The sequence below is a fragment of the Apostichopus japonicus genome, chromosome 12 (genome assembly GCF_037975245.1).
Source record: "Apostichopus japonicus isolate 1M-3 chromosome 12, ASM3797524v1, whole genome shotgun sequence".
NCBI classification, from domain to species: domain Eukaryota; kingdom Metazoa; phylum Echinodermata; class Holothuroidea; order Aspidochirotida; family Stichopodidae; genus Apostichopus; species Apostichopus japonicus.
In genome coordinates this window covers 13,334,269-13,361,154 of record NC_092572.1, presented here as the reverse complement: position 1 = coordinate 13,361,154, position 26,886 = coordinate 13,334,269, and the positions used below count along the sequence as shown (strand labels likewise).

The window sequence follows — 26,886 nt, the reverse complement described above, 5'->3', positions numbered from 1 at the left end:
ATGGGCTAGATGCAAAATGCTGCTAATGCTGCATTTGATGCTAAATTCGATCTGAAGATATCTCCAGAAATTGCTATTTTTGAGGTAATGATTTTAACAAGGGGCAGAATTTTGCAGAGGATATGAACCACATGCTGTCGATATTATGCCTAACCCTATATCAATAGAACCTACATTTGTTGAATTAATGTGTGCATGACCCCGACTCCTTTCTTGTCTGTCTCGTTTTCGCCCATTATCTGTTAAGATGTAACAGGTTCCAGCATCGTTATTGGCTCCTATCAGGGATCTCACCATGCAATCCAAAGTTTGATCACACATCGAGTATGGCTCAGTATGCAGGTGTGAACATTCGCCATTTGTTCCTACAAGCATCTAACCTCAAATGACCTCTGCACCCCCTACACAACAGGGTTAATATATGGGTCCACAAATATAGGCAAGTATGGTGCCGGCGGACCCTCACATTCTCACATTTCGTCAGCTCCTAACCTGTCAACCTCAGACCAAGGCAACATATTGCAGTACCCTCCCTTCTCACAGTCATGTAGCTCGCGAAGCGGGCGTGTATATCCGCTGGTATGGCGTGAGCACTGACACATTCAATGTAAATATCGACACCTGTTGTGATGGCGCAGGTCACGACTTCGATACCCGACGTTCAAGGATAAACTTTTTCATTTTTTCGCAGCTCATTTGAAGAATATACGAATTACTGTGCTTCTTTGTCCTTATGAAAAACCAACTCAGATGATGGGAGTTGAATATAACAAAATATATATATATTTTTTTACCAACCCAAATCTCAGATGGGGGGGGCACTCGGGGGGGGCACTGGGTTTTCCAGGGGGCACGTGCCCCCCTGCCCCCCCCCCCCCTTGGCGACGCCACTGGTCAGGTATATTCTTTACAGAACCAGGATGTATATATTTCGACTTCACATTTAATCATATTTATGAGACTAAATTATTTGTTTAAAACAGTAGTCTAAGATCAGCGAACGAGAGCAATGAGCTTATCATAAGATTTCTTAAGTTATGCATGTGATTAGAAGACACGTACACTTATAAATTAGAAGTACCATTTCGCACCAAATATTTTTGTCGTCAAGACAAACGGTGTAGAAAGTTATCTACTTCCCAGAATTAGTTATGAGAGGTTTGCAGGGGCTTAGTTCACCTGAAAGCAACCGAGCGACTTGCCCAGTATAAACATATTTGAACTTTACTAAAGACAAGCACTAATTAAAATTACACTTCACAGAAAGTGTCAGATCACTTGGCAAAGATTTCCTAATAAGATAGGACGCGGTCTCTAGGAACCACTTTGGTTTGCTAACTTGATATTGGATACCATTGGATAGCCTTCACTACATAGAACATTTAGATGGCGTGGATCAACATGAAATCTTATCAGCAACACCGACGGAAAAAAGGTTTCAAACAAGATGTACCGTACTCAAATGAAAAAGATAAAAAAGTAGTAAAGATCACATTGAAAATAATCGACAAGTGACATCATAATCGCAAAGTCACTGTAGCTGCAACTTCCTCAAATGGACAGTTTTTGTGTTCAGATTGTTTTGTTTAATTGATGTTAAATTGTCTGCAGCCACTGTCGGTTGGTGTTTCATTCATCATGTGTTGATTTTATCAGTGTAAGATAAATTACAGTGAGTGAGTCATCACACAGAACAAATGTACAGAGTATTGGGCACATTGGCTATGTGTTTATAATTCTTTGAGAATACTATGTACCCGTCCTAAGGAAATGAAAATGAAAACGCATTACCTTCAATACATCTTAGCTCAGCCAAGTAATGTGGGCATAGACACGTATTAGATTTGTCTCTCCCCACTTCACCATTTATACAAATATATCTACGGGGTATGCAGCTGTTAGAACCTTCATTGAAATACATATCAGCCGGACAACCTGTGAACAAATGAAATTAACTCCCCCATAATACCTACTCAACCCTGAAAAAGACGGAAGAATAGAAGAAACAACAACAATGGGTACACCCACAGCAACTGACCGTGGCTAATTAACTAACAGCAAAGTCAGGGTACAATCAAATAGTAATAATAATAATACCGTGACGTGTTGATATTTTGCCTAATTTAAAAATAGACGAAAGTCATTGACAAATTCACCAAATATTGAATATGCTACGTAAGCTAAGTGTTATTACTCTGTGGCATATGAAGACAACTGTCGGCATTGCTACCTATGAAAAACAACAAAACGTAAAAAGTCAGATAAAATATTACCTTATACATTTATGATTATGTAATTATGTTTTCGCAAAAATTCTGCTCCTGAACTTGTCTGCTTTGCTTTTCTCTGTGTGCATATGTGTGAAAAATCGAAAATAATATGTTGACATATATATAGAAAATATTATTAACAAGATACGTGATGACAACGCCACTTATTATTGTTAAGTATTAATAAACTGTTTTCTTTCTCGGTTATTGTATTTCTTGACTCTTCCTTATTCCCTTCTTGCTTCAGTGTGTTACGTCATCAGGGAAGAATCCATTATTTAAAAGTAAGAGCGTGTGATCCTGAGCTTGTTGAAGCCAATTGTAATGTAGAGGATATTTGGGTTACACTATCCCCTCCAAATAGAGTGTTCAGAAGTATTGTAAACGGATCACAATTTTGCCACACGATGGAACCTTTGATTTGTTGAATGTTTTTACAAAACTTAGAGCACCAATGGTCCATGTTGAGGAAACAAAACTATATATTTTATAGTCTATACGTGCATCGAAATGCATCGTTTGACGACTTAATAACACACTTTTCTTTAGCTAAAAACAAAATCCCTCCATCATAAAACCATCGAAACGCTACTGTACATTCCGAAAAACTCAATGAACATACCTAAATCAGTGAGAAACCCTCGTCACTGGTATGAAAGGGGACAGTACTTAATGTTTGACGATGATTCTAACATCTTGAAAGCTGGAAGGGCGCCAGGTGAATATTTCTTTTAAGACGACATAAACCATAGAGTAGACCTTTTAGGCGCAATAGACAGACAGACAGACAGACAGACAGACAGACATACAAACAGACAGACAGACAGATAGACAGATAGACAGATAGACAGATAGAAAGATAGACAGATGGACAGATAGACAGATAGACAGATGGACAGATGGACAGATAGACAGATATACAGACAGACGGATAGACGGACGGACGGATAGACGGACGGACAGACAGACGGACGGACGGACGGACGGACGGACGGACGGACGGACGGACGGACGGACGGACGGACGGACGGACGGACGGACGGACGGACGGACGGACGGACGGACGGACGGACGGACGGACGTTCCAGTAGTTAATGAACTAACTATAAATATCGGCTGAAATTACACTGTTTGTGAATACTTGCAATGCACCAGTGTACACGTGTATAGTTTGCTATTTTATCGTCCAACTAGTACAATACGCATAGTGAACCGTAACAAAAAGTCAGTAAGGTCCAATTAGGGGTCTCCTTGATGCAAAAGTTTCCAATATGACGCACACCAGGCTGTGATTCATATAATATATTAGACGTTATAACATTCTGAATGGTTTCAAACACCTTTGTGTTACATATTTTATGGTACCGTCTCTTCACCTGACCCACCCTCCCCCCGGCCCCCCGCCCCCATCTGATTCAACTCCAATATACCAGATTTCGTCCGGTGTGAGTTTCGTTGTCTTAAATCAAAGAAACTGAACATGGATTGCCAGACTGGCAAGACAAGGGTGCGTTTATTCGCGTCTAAATTTGTTCAGTTCAATAAATATGCCAAATTGTTTACATATGACATACACGAGCACAGGTCGTTCACGAAGAAACAATAATACAATACCATGTATGATACCGTATTCATCAAACCAATTAACTTGTCAGCACTGATAACTTTAACATACAGATGGGGACTATTCAGTTGTATGGTCACCTACATACCAAAATATTTGTATCACCAGTCGCGTGGCAAGAATAAAGTGTTAAGAGTCACTCCAAAAGAGAAAGTATACAGTTACAACTTGTATGTTATTAAAAACTGTTGTATTCTTTCATCGTAACAAGAGTTTTCAGTAAAATATATAAGTGTAAGAGGAAACTTTAACAAATAAAGTTAAACATGACATAAATCAATAACATGAGAATGCAAGTTGACCCAAACTCCACCTGTGCTACTTTTCCAGTAACATATAGTGTCAAAACGTAATTATAGCAGTAGTCTGTAAACCCTGCAAGAATCAATAAAAAACTACAACAAGTTTTTATTTGACTTTTAGCTTCTAAATCATGTAATAACGTATACAAATAATATATATATATATATATATATATATATATAAATATAAATATATATATATATATATATTTATATATATATATATATATATAAATAAATGAATATATATATATATATATATATATATATATATAATTACGTATATATGAATATTATATGTATAAACGTTATGTGTTTACGTTAACAATAAAATTACACCCCCGCCTCCCCCCGCCCCCACAAAAAAAAACAAGATTCAGTACTAATAACAAAGAATGTCACAATGTCATTATAACATTGTTTAAGGAGAGTGAAAAATAATATTAAAGAATATCAACAGTATCACATTATCAATGAATGAAAACACCATATTGCTTTCCGTTTCACTGCAACAACTGGTCGCTACAAACACTCCAATGGTGGTTCACCTAACCAAGACGTGGTCTCGAATGGATTGCAGTCCGGGCAATTTAAGGGACACAGATTTTTGCAGTCTGCTCCCCACTTTCCCTTTTGACACGCTGCCGATAAATTAGAAAAGACGAAAATAAAACCCTTCTAAGTTATTCAAGTCAAGTTATTGTGTGAGGAAAATGAGTGCAATAAAATTGAAGAGGAGCAAGGGTCTATTTGGAATGAAGCAACATAATCACCTTGAGCTGGGATATGAAATATTTCAGTGAGACCGGCTTGACATTAACAACCAGACCCAGCTCTTGTAACTGACTTAAAGTCATCCTTAAATATGATGTCAGATATCAGCAAATATGACGTCAGTCATGCACAATTGTGTCATAATGGCCCAACTTTTATATCGATGCTCCGCAGCTTGTTCCTTTTCATTGTATGCATTATAAAAGCACATGACGTGCAGTATATAACCGATACGGCATTGACAAGATAAACGTGCCTTTGTATTCACGAATTGGAAATATCTGTCAATATGTTAAGATATCTGTAATATGAATAATCAGTTGAAGGTTTGCCATACGTGATAGCCTAACGTAGCTATCAAATTTCAATAATGGATGATCAGGACGGTGGTAGCGTTGAATTATTACTATAACTATAACTTTATATATGTATATATACTAATGTATATATTTATATATATATATATATATATATATATAAATATGTGTTTGATCTCTAGAGTAGGGCAAAATATGTCACCAAAAACAGAACTAGTATTGTTCGATATAGGTGACAAACGCCTACAGTGGAATTACAATCTTCCTTACCGGTTTCGAACCTCTGGACATACAATCAGCGTCCATAGCCTAGTGGTTAGGGTGTCCGCGTACAGAGCGGGAGGCCCGTGGTTCGAATCCCGGTGGAGGCTGAAAGTTTTTTCACTGTTCTTGATTTTCCAACTCATTACGATTTTCATTTATATATATATATAAATATATATATATTATATATATATAATATATATTTATGGTTATATATATATATATATATACATATATTATTTTACAAATATATAGTTATATATATATGTAAATAATTCTATTGGTATAATGCAATATTACACTATAGTTCATTCCACATTTAACTTCATTGCTACGTGCTAATCATATTAAACCCCTTATAGGCTTCAGTGCGCGAAATTTTGACCAACAGATATTACTGTACTACTACAAACTGCTGTTACGCATATGATACATTTAGGCAAGGCTACATCAGTAACCTTTCCAACGTAACGTAACGTTTTTATTTGGATCTAACAAAGTTAACATAATTGAAATGAAGAACGTTTTTATATTTGTAACTTATTTTCTGCATTTTTACCCAGTAGGAATGGTATCCGCTTGGTAACTCACATTTCGCTGGTAAGGTAAATTCAAGTGACCTTACTATTACTGTTCAGTATGCACCGTACAGTTTGTACCCACGTTAATGATTTCGAAATGTGAACAACGTGTGACAGAGGTCACTTGTATCCCATACCAACGGATCCGAAGTCATCCCTAGACAGAGTAACAATGTGGACTGTAAGAGTTGGCTGAATGACGCAGGTAATTCAATTTGAAGTATGTTTTATCGAATGTTAACATGACATTTTTACAGCACGTAATTCCAAACTCAAACAACAAATTCGAAACGTGGTAACGTTGATATAAGTCAATTTGGCAACTTTTTCATATCAATAAGCTGACAATCGATCAGTGAACATTTATTACAAAATGTTGAAATATGCGGTAGAAGTATTGATCTGATGAAAATGTCAAGCTGTGAAACTGAAAAACGAGGCTCAATAAAGGCACTGGAAACGTAAAAGTAGAACAATTAAATGTGTTTTACCGTTCCCTTTTTACCAGATGGTAGTGGCTTTTGGATTTGTTTACGGTCAAACGTTATCTCTTTGAAAAGAAAATGAACGATTCGTCGCCGTTTTATTTGAGACCATTTAAACTTTAAAGCTAACTGGGTAAACTTACGTTTATCACACGAATTTCCCCGCCATCCTGGAGCGCACTTACATCCGTACAAATCTCCCAGACAGAAGAGCATGCCTTTACACTGAGCATGGCCACCTGGCAAATCAGAGCATCTCAAGTTGCCATCTCTGTTATCTGCCACACTTAGGATAAATAAAGGTACAACTGGAACAGATACGTCTACGTAACCTGTCGGTAGAACAATACTGTAGTTGTATTTTCCTGCCAATCCAAAATTCTTCGCGAACTTTAGCGTTCGAGTAACAAGTACCATAGTCAAAGAGATGCTGTTCAGGGTTCCGACTATCAAATATCAGTGTCATTGTACAGCATCTTAGAATCCTAGTAATCCGAGTACTTTCGAAATTCTTTGGATATATGCATAAATATATATATATATATATGCATATATATATATATATATATATATATATATATATATATATATATATATATATATATATATATATATATATATATATATATATATATATGCATATGTACATTTTCTAAAGAAATGAAAATGTTTAAAGCATTACCTACAAAACAATTCGGCTCAGCCAAGTAAGGTGGGCAAAGACATGTATCAGATTTGTCTCTTCCCACTCCACCATTCACACAAATATTTCTACGGGGTATGCAGCTGTTAGAACCTTCATTGAAATACATATCAGCAGGACAACCTGTGAACAAATGAAATTAACTCTACTATAATACCCACTCGACCCTGAAAAACGGAAAAATAGAAATAACAAGAACAATGGGAACACACATCAACTAACCGTGGATAAATAACCTATAGCAAAGTCAGGGTACAATAAAGTAATAATACTGTGACGTGTTGATACTTGGCCTAATTTATAAATGGACGAAAGTCATCGGATACTTCGCCAAAGATTGATTACAAATGTCACGTGATCGAACTGTTATTACACTGTAAAATATAAAGACAATTGTTTGAATTGCAACCAATGAATACAAAGTCGCGAAAAGTCAGGTAAAAAAATTACCTTATTTATTTATATATTATGTATTTATGTTTATGTTTTCGCAAAAATTCTGCTACTGAAATGTTTTGTTTTGTTTTCTGTGTGTGAGTGTAAAGTCGAAAATATTATGTTGAAACAAAAAGTAAGGCATCGTTAACGAGATACGTGATGACAATTATTGTCAATATATACACCTCAATGATAGATATATATACATATATATATATTTATTTGTATATATATATATATATATATATATATATATATATATCTATATCTATATATATATATATATATATATATATATATATATATCTATATCTATATATATATATATATATCTATATCTATATTTATTTGTTTGTTTGACTTTATTTCATATTTATTTGACTAGCTTCTAAATCATGTAATAACGTAAACAAATAATATATATAAATAAATATATATATATATATACATATTTGTATATTTACAGAATTATTGAAAAGTAAAATTATGCATTCTAAGGCATGTTTAGACAGTTACTGGTTACTGTTTCCACAACCAAGGTTTTTTCTAATACTTATTTTTATATTCTGTGTGGATCATCGCCTGGTGATGTTTTTCTCGTGAAGCTGTGTAATAAAATCCCTTGATCGACAGAGGCCGATGAGATCCACTGTACTCTTAGTATGTGAGATAGCTGCTGCATAAAAAAAATCCGTAGAATCGGTTTCTATGAACATGTGTTTTATAATACATTAGATATATAGCAACAATATTTTATCCCCGAAACACCTAAAAATGAGATCGGATAGCGATCAGCGCTCATCGGCCTAATAACTTACTTGCCACCGTAACCGAGAAAGGTACAAACAATCCCCTTTTGCCTCTGGATCTTTGCTGAATGTTGTACACACCGCCAGCATTTTCAATCTTCCTAAACCTCATTTGACGTCCGGTATTAACCAGTCGACCATCTTTGTACCACTTAATTTTATTACAACCTGGTGACCAAGCAAGATTAATAGTTTGGGTGCGATGGTCCAATCTCGTTTCCTCTGGATCAGCAGATGCAGGGTACACCGTAAGTGAAAACAAACCTCTTGTGTCTAAGATTTCTGTCGAAAATAAGGAAAAAAATTTAAAATGTAGACATCGTCAACTGACAAAAATATGTCATTTGTCAGTTTTGTAACTGGTACTGAAAGACGTGATAATCTAGAAATAACTTGAAAATTACTTCGTTGTCTTGAGAGTTAGTGCGAAAGAAATTTTAGCAAACATTCGCATGCATATTTTCGTAAAGCTTCAGTGGCCTTCTCTACCAGAAGAGAGTTATCCGGAAGGTTCGATTCCACCTCAACATATGACCGACCCCGGTACAGTTGCTGTAATTGTGTCCTTAGTCAAGTTTTTCAACTACATACATTACATGTTCTGTACAAAGTATGCTACAATACGACACATCACATCATATGACCCGGTGTACCAAAATGGCGATTGATAATAAGAAATAACCTGTGTATGAAATAGGTGGCTAACATATCCGGTCTGTAAACTGTGGTTACGTTCATCGATACCTTGGTTTTATTTACCACAAACTGGATTATTTGTGGAAAACCTTTACAGCATTTACTGTGCTTTGACGTTCCCTCCAAGTAGATTTCGTTAACGTTACTTTAATATTACCCAAATGCCACATTTAAATTGAAGATTCAGTCTCAGATCAATATTAAACACTATACTTTTTAGAGGTGACTCTCTTCTTACGGGATTTTGATTTGACCAGAGCTAAGCTTTGCTGTATTCCTGGGACACCGCTGGGGATGAAGTTAGCAGTATAGGTGCCAGCTTTGTATTGGCCCGACAAACCCCTCGGGAGATTTATCTGTATGTAGCAGCCGAACAGATGAAGTAGGGGCCCTAGTATTGATCCCGTTTGCACGTAGCCGCTGTCGATACTTCTATCGTCCTTTTCAATGGTGATCCGATCTTCAGATGTTATTTCGAAATCATTAATAGCGTACACGTAAAGTGATTCGCCTTTGCTTCGAACTTCAGGAAACTTTACTATCGTAAAAAAACCTTGACCCGGAGAACAAGCACGACTCGAGGTAGCTGAAACAAAATCAACATAAAGTACTTATAAGCAATTATGTAGTTAGTACTATAAGAACTATTAAGTCAAATTCTAATCACAATTTCGTCACAAGATGACACCTTTGAATTTTTGAATGTTTGTTCAAAATAAAAATAGAGGAGTGTAATGACCACGATGTTAATAGTTAAACCTCATGGCTTAGGTTCATGCTAATTCCTAACCAGGTGGTGTGTAACACTATAAAACAATGCATTCACTATTTAGGCATATAAGATAAATGGAAATATTGTTATTGTTAAACCCTGTAATATATAATTTGGATGTACCTTGGGTATAGCAAATAGCGCGTTATACGGATATATGGATGGATGGATGGTAGAATGAATGAATGGATTGCTGAATATATGGATGGAAGGACGGACGGACGGACGGATGGATGGACGGACGGACGGACGGACGGACGGACGGACGGACGGACGGACGGACGGATGGACGGACGGATGGACGGACGGACGGACGGACGAATGGACGGATGGACGGATGGACGGATGGACGGATGGACGGACGGACTGACGGATGGACGGACGGACGGATGGACGGATCGACGGATGGACGGATGGACGGATCGACGGATCGACAGATCGATGGATCGATGGATGCACAACTGTCACGTTGATATTAGAAAATTATCGTAAACACATTACGTAATTCGTTACTTACTGAATGCGAGAAAAAATAATGGGAATAAAAAGATCCCTTCCATTCTTAGCCGTCTCTTCGTGACTGCGATGAAAAGAAATAGGTTTGGACGATATTAAAATATTCAAATACAAGCAGTTCACAAACAGAAAATAAGCAGACACCTTACACTTAGGTTTTATTGGAGATTTCTTAGCAAAGAGAGATTAATTTAAATTTGATAGTTCAATTAAATTCTAATTGATGTTAAGGGATGTAAAAAGCATGAGCTTTTTTTCTGTAAAATAAACGGATCTCTTTGCTGTCCCGAAATATATACTTTGAGCAGGAACTTGCTACTCACCTATTAAAGCTTTATATGTATTAGGGCCTCGTGAATTGTTGTTCAATTTAATGCACCAAGTGCTAAGAGTCAGAGTATTACCGTTGGTGTACTTGTTTGGTAACCTTTAAAATAATTTCTGTTTTAAGGCATACTTAAATCAAACTGTGCAAATAATATGGCTGCAGTAAGCTTTTATTATCCTCTCCATATATGCTTGCATTGGTTGGATGGTTTTCAATGACCAATGACCTTGACAAAGAGAGGTAAAAATATCGCAAACTGGAAACAGTTGAAACCTTTTATCGTTAAGTTAACTCTTGATTTTCAGTGTGTATTTGAACTGTCAGCGTAAATAATGGATATTACTTTTGAAAGGAAACAAAGATTGTTTGATGAACTGACCTTTATAGTGATATTTTATTTATTTTACACCGCTTTTATTGTCCAATTCATCTTTTGTTTCAAAGTTACTATATATCTACATTGCCTTTATGAGCTTAAACCAAAATCACATAACAAATACACACCCGTTTGTATTGTAATCTCATGAAAAAATGTACAACGGCAGATACACAAGCAATAAAAAAAGGAAACACAAAACAATTACAAATTTAAAGACTTTTGTAATTTCTCATAATGAAAGAAATGCCAACTTTTACTCCTTTTTTTGAAACTGACATATCAACTTCTAACGAGTTTGTAAAAGAACTAAGTAATAGTCGGAATTATATAAGTTTGCTTACAATGGAAAATTTATACTTTGGGTGAACAATTAAGAAGTTGAATGGATGTTTTATAAGTCTTTTGTAACCAAACACAATGTCTTCTTCGAGAGAATGAATTGACAGTTCAGAAAACGTTCGTCAATGTCTAAAAGAAATGACGAAGTATGACATTGCCAAAATAAGATGATTCCGAACTCTCTGTCCGGGGCCTTAAAGGAGCATTGTTCCAAGCGCGAACAACGTCCTTATGTATATTATGAATGTCTGCATAATTGCGATTATACATCTGAATAGAAAGCTTTTACCATAACGGGCAAATGAACTATCGGGGGGGGGGGGGAACATGCCTATCGTTGGTATAACGACGGATCCGAGTTCATTTTAAACCTGCAATGAAGGAATTTATAACATTTAAACCCCCTCGACCGATAGGGTTTATAATGATATGACTGTTAATTTTCTCCTGCTTCTGCCCCAAATAAACTTAAAAATAACCCTATTAAGGTTACGAATAAACTAGTCGGGATGCGGGTAGGGGTTGGCGGGTGGGTGGGGGACCAACAAAGAAAGAAAACAAGTTGGAATAGGGCAAAAGTCTTTACGATTACGTTTTTGCCGACAGGAGTGAGGTCCCAAGGGGCCCACAAATTAGGCACCTGCCTTAAGGCGAGAAGGTTTTGGCGGAAACCGTTAGGGAGCAATTGTCCTCGCGATTAGCTGTGAAAGAAACTCCTAAAATTTTGACCGGGCGACGGGATCAGGTAACTGCAAAGTCGTCGACAAACCGACATTTCATCTAAAAGAGTGGTATCATCAGCGCACTGCAAAAATTTAACCTCACAATTGTAGATACTGATATCCAGAACACCATTGTCATGAAGTAGGTGAGTCTGCGCAAAGATCTCCGCACAGACCAGACAAAGATAGGGGCTGAGTGGGCATCCCTGTCTCACTCCTCTTTCCAGATTAAGTTACAAGAAGAAGAACCATTATTTAATCACATCTGGAACTGTTGTGATGAAAGGTTTTCTCACACTGAATGAAATTGTTTCCGAAATTGCAAGCTTGTAAGGAATAACGAAGAAAATGCAAGCCTATTTTGTCGAAAAATTTTCCTACCAAAATCAATCAGAAAATGAGACCAGCCTTCTTGTGAGATAAGCAGTAATCAAAAAGATCCAAGGTAAACCAATTTTTTCCCTAATAACCCCCCCCCCCCCACCCCCTTAAGAAAACCAGTTTGATTCTGACTTATGATAGAAGGCAAAGCCAATTTGAAAAGGTTAGCAACAGCTTTACCACCAATCTTAACAAAATCTAATCATATGAGTCGTTACCAGGTTTGGGTATTACAGTAATGATACCATGTCTCTGATGAGCGGAAAGCTGGCATTCGGTGAAAGCAAAATTTAGGGGCTAGAGGCTGACAAAACAGGAACCAGAAGCTCTAAATGCCTTTTTCAATCTTTCCAATCAAAGTTTAGTAAGAACATTTAAAAGGAACAAATCATTCCCATCAGTTGAGACAGTGATCTTGAAAGTTAAGAATTGGCATTTATATATATATATATATATAGGAATAACGGAAAAACTGTTAAACAACTATGCTGCATATATATATATGTATATATATATATATATATATATATATATATATATATATATATATATATATATATATATATATATATATATATATCTTTATATATATATATATATATATATATATATATATAAGCATATATATTTATATATATATATATATATATATATATATCTTTATATATATATTTATATATATATATATATATATATATATATATACATATATATATACATATACAGAAAAAAACTCTTTTATTTCTGAGTTTGTTTAATCAAGTTCCTGCATATTCAAGGAGATAGGTTCAATAGGCTTATACTCTTAACACAACTTCATGAACACGTAGATTGTACCCACCATATAAAATAGTTGACGTCCTTTGGAATCTTGCCAATTAAAAAAATAGTCCTTTAAAATAATGCTTTGTAACCACTCTTTATAGGCAAACCAAGCCGTAAATGAGAAATGAATGTGTAATAAGTTGTATGACAGATATATTGTATTTACTATATATATCTGGCGTACCACTTACTACACATTAATTTCTTATGTACATATATATAAATATATATATATATATATATTTATATATATATATATATATATATATATTTATATATAGTTGTATATCTCTATATATATCTTTAGATGTATTCTCCACTCTTATCACATTGGCACAAAGATTTATGTAGCTTCTTGAATTTACAACAGTTAACACAGATAACGTAGTATCTGGTTATGCACATTCTAGTGAAACCAACTCTCCATAATGTTCATTATAAGTACATATTTAATACATCAATTCCAAAGGGTACAAAACTTCCGAAGCATAACATAAGTAGCCTACCTCATGTGTTTTATAAGAATCAATGTGACTGACAGCTATTTAAGCTTTTAATTCTCACTTTTTTAGCTTTTTTCATCAGCTTCAATTTGTTTTAATTTAACTTCAAATATTTAACTCGAATTAGCTTCAAATAAGCTTCAAAAATTAGCTTCAAATATTAGCTTCAAATTTAAGCTTTTAATGCACTATTTAAGTTATTTAATGCTCACAGTGTCACCCTTGAAGAATAAATTTCGTATGGTGTTTGGATTATACGTCAAAAAGCTGTGTTAATGACACTCAAAAAGACATTTCCTGCAGGACTGAATACTTTCAGAATTGTTTACTTAGAACTTAATTAAGAATTCTCATAATTAAAGCCATTATTTGGTGGTTATAATATATAAAAGCTCTTGCTACCAAACAAAAGCAAAGACAAGTCTAATTGACCTTAAGTTTTATTTCTCTCATAGAGTGCTACAATTTTAGATGTGACAATATGGTTATATGCTACTAACGGATAATGAAATATGACAACTAAATAAGGTTCTTTGTAAGGCATATAGAAATATAAATAATATACGCGAGATTGTGCCAATGATTTATTTTAATGTTTCGCGTGGTTTAGGAGAACATTACGCCACCCCCCCCCAACCACACCCGCATTATCAACTACCTAGCCTGGATCCGCACCTGTTTAACATACATATTCAACATGTAGATGATCATATAACTAAATAACGCTTGGACGAAGGTCGTTAACACTTACTTCAAATGTTGTCCTCTATTTGATAAAGAAATGAAAGATAAAATACAAAGCTGCTTACTGTAAGGTTATAATATGTGTTCCAAATACATTAGAGATACTGTATAAATGTTAAAAGTTTTTTAATTTCTTCCGGTTTATTGACTTTTCACTTAGTTTACAAACCTACCAGATATCTATATTACAGGATTATACACCACAAAGAAAAATACTTATATTTACAAGCTCAAATAAAAAGTGATTTGATCTACACGCTTATATTACGGATACTTAATTTGTAGTACCCCATTTCACAGAACAACGAACCATAAACCCAAGTTTCCATAAATTTGACTTCTACTAAACCATCTACTAAAATCAATCTTAATGCGTTCTTGTACATCTCTTTTAATAAATTTAACCATTTCTTTCTCATCAATTATTCTCTGACCAAAGACAAGCCGACACATATTCCAAAATACTTTTTAACAAAGAAAATTCTTTCCCATGTTAGCATCATGTATTCCAGTGTTTGGGAATTCTACGTATAAAATGCAGCACCAAAAGAAGAAAAGTTATCTGAAGCGACGAAAATGATAGAAGTACCTGAATGTAGCCTAAAAGTATAAACAAATTTTGACTGAACATAAACTAACTGTTGTTCAGTTGCAATTAACATTAATGGTGTATACTTTTCACATAGTTAATTTAAGTTCTTCGCAAAGCCGTTTCAACATATTAAAAATCTTATCACAATGCAACAAAAGCATTCTGTTTCAGTTAATCTAAGCAATTTCAGAATGTTGACAACTGCATTAGGATAGAAAATTCAATACATCGCAATTACAGCTAAAATTAGATAAAAGCACCCTGTCACATCTTTAAATGGGAAGGTTTACCAAAGACTAAACGGATGTGTATACATACCGAGGTTTTGACTATGTATTTCTTCAACGTTGTTTCCTAGTGTTGTTAGTCTACGTGTTTGTGACAATTTGTCGTATCACCAGCTTTCATAGCGTCCTATAGTACAGGCTATAGATTTTTTGGCAAACAGCTAGACGTCGTTATCGTTTCGCTGCCTCACACTTTTATGATAACGAGACAAACTGACCTATAAAAAAGTACACCAAAAGAAGAATAATAAAAATGGAAATATTCGTAGGGTGGCGCAACTAATTAAAATTGAATGGGCTTAACCTTGACCCAGCTCACCGTCGTAACAATAAAGTCAATGTCAATGACAATTGGTGCATTGCAAGGCACTGAATTAAGTCTAAAATTAGGTGTACAGGCAACGTTACACGATAACTCTTTAAATTTTGCTTTATATATCATATGTTCTATAATATTTTACTATTGTAAAATAACCTTGATTCGGAGAACATTCACGACTCGAGGTAGCTGGAAAGAAACCAATATAAAGCACTAACATACAAATGATGCTATTGGTACAAAACAGACCTACGTGCAGTCTCAACATAGATACTTTGAGCAGGATCTTGTTACTCACCTATCAAAACTTTGTATGTATCAGGGAATCGTGAATTGTTGTTCAATTTAATGCACCAAGTGCTAAGAGTCAGTGTATTACCAGTGGTGTGCTTGTTTGATAACAACTAAGATAACCTATGTTGTAACGTATACATAAATCAACAAACTCTGCTTATCATATGACTTCAGTGTGTTTATCAATTTCCTTTCCATAGAAATATGTTTGGATGCTTCATAAAGAGAGTTTGACAGAATGTAAACTGGAACCAATTGGAACCTTTTGTGTGCGAATCTTTTATAGCGCCAGTAAGTAATACTTTTTGTTCGTAACATAGTACCGAGTGTTACATATGGTTCCAGTAGTCAATGCACTAACAATCAATATCGGCTGACATTACACTGTTTGTGAATACTTGCAATTCACCAGTGTACACTTGTATAGTTTCTGCTACTTTATCGTCCATCTAGTACAATATGCATAGTGGAACGTAACAAAAAAAAGTCAGTGAGGTTCAACTTGAGGTCTCCTTGATCCAAACGTTTCCAATATGACGCAGATATTCACCAGGCTGTGATTCATATAATATATTAGACGTTATAACATTCTGAATGGTTTCAAACACCTTTGTGTTACATACTTTATGGTACCGTCTCTTCACCTGACCCACCCTCCCCCGGCCCCCCGCCCCATCTGACTGAACTCCAGTATACCAGATTTCGTCCAGTGTGAGTTTCGTTGTCTTAAATCAAAGAATCTGAACATGGATTGTCAGACTGGCAAGACAAGGGTGCGTTTATTCGCGTCTACATTTTTTTCAGTTTAAATAAATATGCCAAATTGTTTACATATGACATACACGAGCACAGGTCGTTCACGAAAAAACAATAATATCATACCATTTATGATACCGTATTCATGAAACCATTTAACTTGTCAGCACTGACAACTTACATGTGGGGACGATTCAGTTGTATGGTCACCTACATACCAAACTATTTGTATCACCAGTCGCGTGGCAAGAATAAAGTGTTAAGAGTCACTCCAAAAGAGAAAGTATACAGTAACAACTTGTATGTTATTAAAAACTGTTGTATTCTTTCATCGTAACAAGAGCTTGCATCAAAATATATAAGTGTAGAAGGAAACTTTAACAAATAAAGTTAAACATGACATAAATCAAATAACATGAGAATGCAAGTTGACCCAAACTCTTGCTGTGCTACTTTTCCAGTAACATAAAGTGTCAAAAGGTAATTATAGCAGTAGTCTGTAAACCCTGCAAGAATAAATAAAAAATAACAACAAGTTTTTATTTGGCTTTTAGCTTCTAAATCATGTAATAACGTATACATATAATATATATATATATATGTATATATATATATATTTATATATGTATAAGTATATGTATATATATGTATAAATATATATATATATATAGCCTATATACATAAATATATATATATATATATGTATATATGAATATTATATGTATAAACGTTATGTGTTTACGTTAAGAATAAAAATACACCCCGCCTCCCCCACCCCCCCCCCCCACCAAAAAAATAAAAACAAGATTCAGTACTAATAACAAAGAATGTCACAATGTAATTATAACATTGTTTAAGAAGAGTGAAAAATAATATTAAATAATATCATCAGTATCACATTATCAATGAATGAAAACACTTTATTTCTTTCCGTTTCACTGCAACAACTGGTCGCTAAAAACACTCCAATGGTGGAACACCAAGCCAAGACGTGGTCTCAAATGGACTGCAGTCCGGGCAATTTAAGGGACACAGATTTTTGCAGTCAGCTCCCCACTTTCCCTTTTGACACGCTGCCGATAAATTAGAAAAGAAGAAAATAGAACCCTTCTAAGTTATTCAAGTCAAGTTATTGTGTGAGGAAAATGAGCGCAATAAAATTGAAGAGGAGCAAGGGTCTATTTGGAATGAAGCAATATAATCACCTTGAGCTGGGATATGAAATATTTCAGTGAGACCGGCTTGACATTAACAACCAGACCCAGCTCTTGTAACTGACTTAAAGTCATCCTTAAATATGATGTCAGATATCAGCAAATATGACGTCAGTCATGCACAATTGTGTCATAATGGCCCAACTTTTATATCGATGCTCCGCAGCTTGTTCCTTTTCATTGTATGCATTATAAAAGCACATGACGTGCAGTATATAACCGATACGGAATTGACAAGATAAAGGTGCCTTTGTATTCACGAATTGGAAATATCTGTCAATATGTTAAGATATATGTAATATGAATAATCAGTTGAAGGTTTGCCATACGTGATAGCCTAACGTAGCTATCAAAATTCAATAATGGATGATCAGGACGGTGGTAGCGTTGAATTATTACTATAACTATAACTTTATATATGTATATATACTAATGTATATATATATATATATATATATATTATATAACTATAATATATATATATATATATATATATATATATATATATATATATATATATACATATATTATTTTACAAATATATAGTTATATATATATGTAAATAATTCTATTGGTATAATGCAATATTACACTATAGTTCATTCCACATTTAACTTCATTGCTACGTGCTAATAATATTAAACCCCTTATAGGCTTCAGTGCGCGAAATTTTGACCAACAGATATTACTGTACTACTACAAACTGCTGTTACGCATATGATACATTTAGGCAAGGCTACATCAGTAACCTTTCCAACGTAACGTAACGTTTTTATTTGGATCTAACAAAGTTAACATAATTGTATTGAAGAACGTTTTTATATTTGTAACTTATTTTCTGCATTTTTACCCAGTAGGAATGGTATCCGCGTGGTAACTCACATTTCGCTGGTAAGGTAAATTCAAGTGACCTTACTATAACTGTTCAGTATGCAACGTGCAGTTTGTACCCACGTTAATGATTTCGAAATGTGAACAACGTGTGACAGAGGTCACTTGTATCCCATACCAACGGATCCGAAGTCATCCCATAGACAGAGTAACAACGTGGACTGTAAGAGTTGGCTGAAGGACGCAGGTAATTCAATTTGAAGTATGATGTTAACATGACATTTTTACAGCACGTAATTCCAAACTCAAACAACAAATTCGAAACGTGGTAACGTTGATATTAGTCAATTTGGCAACTTTTTCATATCAATAAGCTGACAATCGATCAGTGAACATTTATTACAAAATGTTGAAATATGCGGTAGAAGTATTGATCTGATGAAAATGTGAAGCTGTGAAACTGAGAAACGAGGCTCAATAAAGGCACTGGAAACGTAAAAGTAGAACAATTAAATGTGTTTTGCCGTTCCCTTTTTACCAGATGGTAGTGGCTTTTGGATTTGTTTACGGTCAAACGTTATCTCTTTGAAAAGAAAATGAACGATTCGTCGCCGTTTTATTTGAGACCATTTAAACTTTAAAGCTAACTGGGTAAACTTACGTTTATCACACGAATTTCCCCGCCATCCTGGAGCGCACTTACATCCGTACAAATCTCCCAGACAGAAGAGCATGCCTTTACACTGAGCATGGCCACCTGGCAAATCAGAGCATCTCAAGTTGCCATCTCTGTTATCTGCCACACTTAGGATAAATAAAGGTACAACTGGAAGAAATACGTCTTCGTAACCTGTCGGTAGAACAATACTGTAGTTGTATTTTCCTGCCAAAACAAAATTCTTCGCGAACTTTAGCGTTCGAGTAACAAGTACCATAGTCAGAGAGATGCTGTTCAGGGTTCCGACTATCAAATATCAGTGTCATTGTACAGCATCTTAGAATCCTAGTAATCCGAGTACTTTCGAAATACTTTGGATATATACATATATATATATATATAAATATATATATATTTATATATATATATATATTTAATATATATATATATACATATGTACATTTTCTAAAGAAATGAAAATGTTTAAAGCATTACCTGCAAAACAATCCGGCTCAGCCAAGTAAGGTGGGCAAAGACATGTATCAGATTTGTCTCTTCCCACTCCACCATTCACACAAATATTTGTACGGGGTATGCAGCTGTTAGAACCTTCATTGAAATACATATCAGCAGGACAACCTGTGAACAAATGAAATTAACTCTCCTATAATACCCACTCGACCCTGAAAAACGGAAAAATAGAAACAACAACAACAATGGGAACACACAACAACTAACCGTGGATAAATAACCTATAGCAAAGTCAGGGTACAATAAAATAATAATACCGTGACGTGTTGATACTTTGCCTAATTTATAAATGGACGAAAGTCATCGGATACTTCGCCAAAGATTGATTACAAATGTCACGTGATCGAACGGTTATTACACTGTGAAATATAAAGACAATTGTTTGCATTGCAACCAATGAAAACAAAGTCGCGAAAAGTCAGGTAAAAATATTACCTTATTTGTTTATATATTATGTATTTATGTTTATGTTTTCGCAAAAATTCTGCTACTGAAATGTTTTGTTTTGTTTTCTGTGTGTGAGTGTAAAGTCGAAAATATTATGTTGAAACAAAAAGTAAGGTATCGTTAACGAGATACGTGATGACAATTATTGTCAATATATACACCTCAATGATAAATATATATACACACATATATATATATATATATATATATATTTATTTATTTATTTGTTTGTTTGACTTTATTTAATATTTATTTGACTTTAAGCTTCTAAATCATGTAATAACGTAAACAAATAATATATATAAATAAATATATATATATATATATTTGTATATTTACAGAATTATTGAAAAGTAAAATTATGCATTCTAAGGCATGTTTAGACAGTTACTGGTTAATGTTTCCAGAACCAAGGTTTTTCTAATACATATTTTTAAATTCTGTGTGGATCATCGCCTGGTGATGTTTTTCTCGTGAAGCTGTGTAATAAAATCCCTTGATCGACAGAGGCCGATGAGATCCACTGTACTCTTAGTATGTGAAATAGCTACTGCATAAAAAATCCGTAGAATCGGTTTCTATGAACATGTGTTTTATAATACATTAGATATATAGCAACAATATTTTATCACCGAAACACCTAAAAATGAGATCGGATAGCAATCAGCGCTCATCGGCCTAATAACTTACTTGCCACCGTAACCGAGAAAGGCACAAAGAATCCCCTTTTGCTTCTGGATCTTTGCTGAATGTTGTACACACCGCCAGCATTTTCAATCTTCCTAAACCTCATTTGACGTCCGGTATTAACCAGTCGACCATCTTTGTACCACTTAATTTTATTACAACCTGGTGACCAAGCAAGATTAATAGTTTGGGTGCGATGGTCCAATCTCGTTTCCTCTGAATCAGCAGATGCAGGGTACACCGTAAGTGAAAACAAACCTCGTGTGTCTAAGATTTCTGTAGAAAATTTAGAAAAATATTCAAAATGTAGACATCGTCCACTGACAAAAATTTGTCATTTGTCAGTTTTGTAACTGGTACTGAAAGACGTGATAATCTAGAAATAACTAGAAAATTACTTCGTAGTCTTGAGAGTTAGTGCGAAAGGAATTTTAGCAAACATTCGCATGCATATTTTTCGTAAAGCTTCAGTGGCCTTCTCTACCAGAAGAGAGTTATCCGGAAGGTTCGATTCCACCTCAGCATATGACCGACCCCGGTACAGTTGCTGTAATTGTGTCCTTAGTCAAGTTTTTCAACTACATACATTACATGTTCTGTACAAAGTATGCTACAATACGACACATCACATCATCCGACCCGGTGTACCAAAATGGCGATTGATAATAAGAAATAACCTGTGTATGAAATAGGTGGCTAACATATCCGGTCTGTAAACTGTGGTTACGTTCATCGATACCTTGGTTTTATTTAACACAAACTGGATTATTTGTGGAAAACCTTTACAGCATTTACTGTGCTTTCGTTAACGTCATGTTAATATTACCCAAATGCCACATTTAAATTGGAGATTCAGTCTCAGATCAATACGAAAAACCAATTTTTTTAGAGGTGACTCTCTACTTACGGGATTTTGATTTGACCAGAGCTAAGCTTTGCTGTATTCCTGGGACACCGCTGGGGATGAAGTTAGCAGTATAGGTGCCAGCTTTGTATTGGCCCGACAAACCCCTTGGGAGATTTATCTGTATGTAGCAGCCGAACAGATGAAGTAGGGGTCCTAGTATTGATCCCGTTTGCACGTAGCTGCTGTCGATACTTCTATCGTCCTTTTCAATGGTGATCCGATCTTCTGATGTAATTTCGAAATCATTAATTGCGTACACGTAAAGTGATTCGCCTTTGCTTCGAACTTCAGGAAACTTTACTATGGTAAAAAAACCTTGACCCGGAGAACAAGCACGACTCGAGGTAGCTGAAACAAAATCAACATAAAGTACTTATAAGCAATTATGTAGTTAGTACTATAAGAACTATTAAGTCAAATTCTAATCACAATTTCGTCAAAAGATGACACCTTTGATTTTTTGATTTTTTGTACAAAATAAAGATAGAGGAGTGTAAGGACCACGATGTCAATAGTTAAACCGCATGGCTTAGGTTCATGCTAATTCCTAACCATGGTGGTGTATAATACTAAAACAATACATTCACTATTTAGGCATATAAGATAATTGGAAATATTGTTATTGTTAAACCTTGTTATATATAATTTGTATGTACCTTGGGTATATCAAAAAGCGCGTTATACGGATATATGGATGGATGGATGGATGGACGGATGGATGGATGGATGGATGTATGGATGCATGGATGGATCGATGGATCGATCGATCGATCGATGGATCGATGGATGGATCGATGGATCGATGGATGGATCGATGGATCGATGGATGTCCCACAACTGTCACGTTGATATTAGCAAAATATCGTAAACACATTGCGTAATTCGTTACTTACTGAATGCGAGAAAAATTAATGGGAAGAAAAATATCCCTTCCATTCTTAGCCGTCTCTTCATGACTGCGATGAAAAGAAAGAGGTTTGGACGATATTAATATATTTAAATACAAGCAGTTCACAAACAGAAAATAAGGAGACACCTTACACTTAGGTGTAATTAGAGATTTCTTAGCAAAGAGAGTTGCATTTAAATTTGATAGTTCAATCGAATTCTAACTGATGCAAAGGGATGTAAAAAGCAGGAGGATTCTGCGTCTCAATATGGTCAGTATAGAAATATTACTTCTAAAACATAAACGTATTTGATAAGGAACGAATTAGTTTCAAAAACACATGCAGATATACTTGGCGAAGGCTTAATTCTATCTTAAACAAGGTATGCTTCTTTATCTGTAAAATAAACGGATTTATTTGCTGTCTCGAAAGAGATACTTCGAGCAGGATCTTGCTACTCACCTATAAAAGCTTTATATGTATTAGGGCTTCGTGAATTGTTGTTCAATTTAATGCACCAAGTGCTAAGAGTCAGTGTATTACCGTTGGTGTACTTGTTTGGTAACCTTTAAAATAATTTCTGTTTTAAGGTATACTTAAATCAAACTGTGCATATAATATGGCTGCAGTAAGCTTTTATTATCCTCTCCATATATGCTTGCATTGGTTGGATGGTTTTCAATGACCAATGACCTTGACAAAGAGAGGTAAAAATATCGCAAACTGGAAACAGTTGAAACCTTTTTCCGTTAAGTTAACTCTAGATTTTCAGTGTCTAATTGAACTTTCAGCGTAAATAATGGATATTACTTTTGAAAGGAAACTGAGAGATTGTTTGATTGACTGACCTACTTATTGTGGTATTTTCTTTATTCCCACCGTTTTTATTGTCCAATTCATCTTTTGTTTCAAAGTTACTATATATCTACATTGCCTTTATGAGCTTAAACCAAAATCACATAACAAATACACACCCGTTTGTATTGTAATCTCATGAAAAAATGTACAACGGCAGAAACACAAGCAATAAAAAAAGGAAACACAAAACAATTACAAATTTAAAGACTTTTGTAATTTCTCATAATGAAAGAAATGCCAACTTTTACTCCTTTTTTTGAAACTGACATATCAACTTCTAACGAGTTTGTAAAAGAACTAAGTAATAGTCGGAATTATATAAGTTTGCTTACAATGGAAAATTTATACTTTGGGTGAACAATTAAGAAGTTGAATGGATGTTTTATAAGTCTTTTGTAACCAAACACAATGTCTTCTTCGAGAGAATGAATTGACAGTTCAGAAAACGTTCGTCAATGTCTAAAAGAAATGACGAAGTATGACATTGCCAAAATAAGATACATCTCACTTCTCCTCCTCTCTTTTGCAAAAGTACATAAAGGGCCATACATTAAGTACATAAGAAATAAAGAGTAAAATCGAGGATCCCACTTTAAAATAAAATGAAGCGTTCCATTTTGCATATGCTTTTGGATTTCACCAAAAATTTAAAATATATATATAATTATATATATTGTTAACCAAATCTCGACCCCCCTTCATGAGTTTGTAAGGAGTCCCATGCACTTTCAGCAGCAGTAGAAGGATGAGACGGTACCTTCCATTCAAATGGCCGGAATGGCCAGAATGGCCGAAATAGGAACCCAGTCAAGAGTTGATGGACACGTATTTATATTAAATTACGAAGGTAAATGGCAAAGGAAATGGCAGTCCCATCACGATTCAGAACATATTTTACATACATAGCCCCCTACTCGAACTCGATAACAAAATATATATTATTGTTCGCTTTGAAATAGGAGATATTCCAAATAATTTGGATTCCGAACTCTCTGTCCGGGGCCTTAAAGGAGCATTGTTCCAAGCGCGAACAACGTCGTTATGTATATTATGAATGTCTGCATAATTGCGATTATACATCTGAATAGAAAGCTTTTACCATAACGGGCAAATGAACTATCAGGGGAGGGGGGGGGGGAAACATGCCTATCGTTGGTATAACGACGGATCCGAGTTCATTTTAAACCTGCAATGAAGGAATTTATAACATTTAAACCCCCTCGACCGATAGGGTTTATAATGATATGACTGTTAATTTTCTCCTGCTTCTGCCCCAAATAAACTTAAAAATAACCCTATTAAGGTTACGAATAAACTAGTCGGGATGCGGGTAGGGGTTGGCGGGTGGGTGGGGGACCAACAAAGAAAAGAAAACAAGTTGGAATAGGGCAAAAGTCTTTACGATTACCTTTTTGCCGACAGGAGTGAGGTCCCAAGGGGCCCACAAATTAGGCACCTGCCTTAAGGCGAGAAGGTTTTGGCGGAAACCGTTAGGGAGCAATTGTCCTCGCGATTAGCTGTGAAAGAAACTCCTAAAATTTTGACCGGGCGACGGGATCAGGTAACTGCAAAGTCGTCGACAAACCGACATTTCATCTAAAAGAGTGGTATCATCAGCGCACTGCAAAAATTTAACCTCACAATTGTAGATACTGATATCCCAAACACCATTGTCATGAAGTAGGTGAGTCTGCGCAAAGATCTCCGCACAGACCAGACAAAGATAGGGGCTGAGTGGGCATCCCTGTCTCACTCCTCTTTCCAGATTAAGTTACAAGAAGAAGAACCATTATTTAATCACATCTGGAACTGTTGTGATGAAAGGTTTTCTCACACTGAATGAAATTGTTTTCGAAATTGCAAGCTTGTAAGGAATAACGAAGAAAATGCAAGCCTATTTTGTCGAAAAATTTTCCTACCAAAATCAATCAGAAAATGAGACCAGCCTTCTTGTGAGATAAGCAGTAATCAAAAAGATCCAAGGTAAACCAATTTTTTCCCTAATAACCCCCCCCCCCCACCCCCTTAAGAAAACCAGTTTGATTCTGACTTATGATAGAAGGCAAAGCCAATTTGAAAAGGTTAGCAACAGCTTTACCACCAATCTTAACAAAATCTAATCATATGAGTCGTTACCAGGTTTGGGTATTACAGTAATGATACCATGTCTCTGATGAGCGGAAAGCTGGCATTCGGTGAAAGCAAAATTTAGGGGCTAGAGGCTGACCAAACAGGAACCAGAAGCTCTAAATGCCTTTTTCAATCTTTCCAATCAAAGTTTAGTAAGAACATTTAAAAGGAACAAATCATTCCCATCAGTTGAGACAGTGTCTTGAAAGTTAAGAATTGGCATTTATATATATATATATATATATATATATATATATATATATATATATATATATATATATATATATATATAGGAATAACGGAAAAACTGTTAAACAACTATGCTGCATATATATATATATATCTTTATATATATTTATATATATATATATAGTGTGATGCCGTTGGTCATCATATATGTCGCCCTCTATTTGTCGTAGGCTACATTACGTAATAATTACAGTTCACGTGATGTCCGCTCACCAGCTCAGCTGAAGCAGACCTCACGACTTGTGACCAGTCTTCGCTCCCGATCTGAATCGTTCGGTTCGGTAGTAGCCCTGGCTCCGACCATTGTGGTCGTACTTGTATCTGTCTTGTATTCGTCTTTTATACACTTTTGTACGTATCGTTATAGGACTCTACTTCGGTATTGAGACCTCGTTTGTGACCATTATCGTTAAGTGCATGTTTTTCTACCTATTATTGAGGGCTTCGTGTCGATGTATTGTTTG

The 26,886-nt window shown here is 35.2% G+C and overlaps 2 protein-coding genes across 3 annotated transcripts in view; both read right to left on the bottom strand.

Annotated features, from left to right (window-relative positions):
* Nucleotides 1–4,556: 4,556 nt before the first annotated feature.
* Nucleotides 4,557–16,906, bottom strand: LOC139977335 (uncharacterized). The gene is made up of 7 exons (XM_071986622.1): nucleotides 15,683–16,906; nucleotides 10,553–10,615; nucleotides 9,502–9,849; nucleotides 8,577–8,849; nucleotides 7,300–7,443; nucleotides 6,761–6,949; nucleotides 4,557–4,837 (listed from the first exon to the last, which is right to left on the bottom strand). Exons 2-7 carry the CDS (start codon nucleotides 10,593–10,595, stop codon nucleotides 4,719–4,721), a joined length of 1,116 nt encoding a protein of 371 aa, XP_071842723.1. The 5' UTR covers nucleotides 10,596–10,615; nucleotides 15,683–16,906; the 3' UTR covers nucleotides 4,557–4,718.
* An 888-nt stretch (nucleotides 16,907–17,794) lies between these two features.
* LOC139977334 (uncharacterized) overlaps nucleotides 17,795–26,886 on the bottom strand; it is a 13,748-nt gene continuing 4,656 nt past the window's right edge. The window contains exons 1-7 of one of the 2 annotated variants that reach the window (XM_071986621.1): nucleotides 23,648–24,232; nucleotides 23,189–23,251; nucleotides 22,296–22,643; nucleotides 21,392–21,664; nucleotides 20,219–20,362; nucleotides 19,727–19,915; nucleotides 17,795–18,093 (exon numbers count right to left, since the gene is read on the bottom strand). In XM_071986621.1, the coding sequence (XP_071842722.1) occupies nucleotides 17,975–18,093; nucleotides 19,727–19,915; nucleotides 20,219–20,362; nucleotides 21,392–21,664; nucleotides 22,296–22,643; nucleotides 23,189–23,249 (1,134 nt within the window). In that variant the 5' untranslated portion in view covers nucleotides 23,250–23,251; nucleotides 23,648–24,232 and the 3' untranslated portion in view covers nucleotides 17,795–17,974. Of the gene's footprint in view, nucleotides 18,094–19,726; nucleotides 19,916–20,218; nucleotides 20,363–21,391; nucleotides 21,665–22,295; nucleotides 22,644–23,188; nucleotides 23,252–23,647; nucleotides 24,233–26,886 lie in introns of those variants that run through there. The other variant, XM_071986620.1, reaches the window with a different exon arrangement.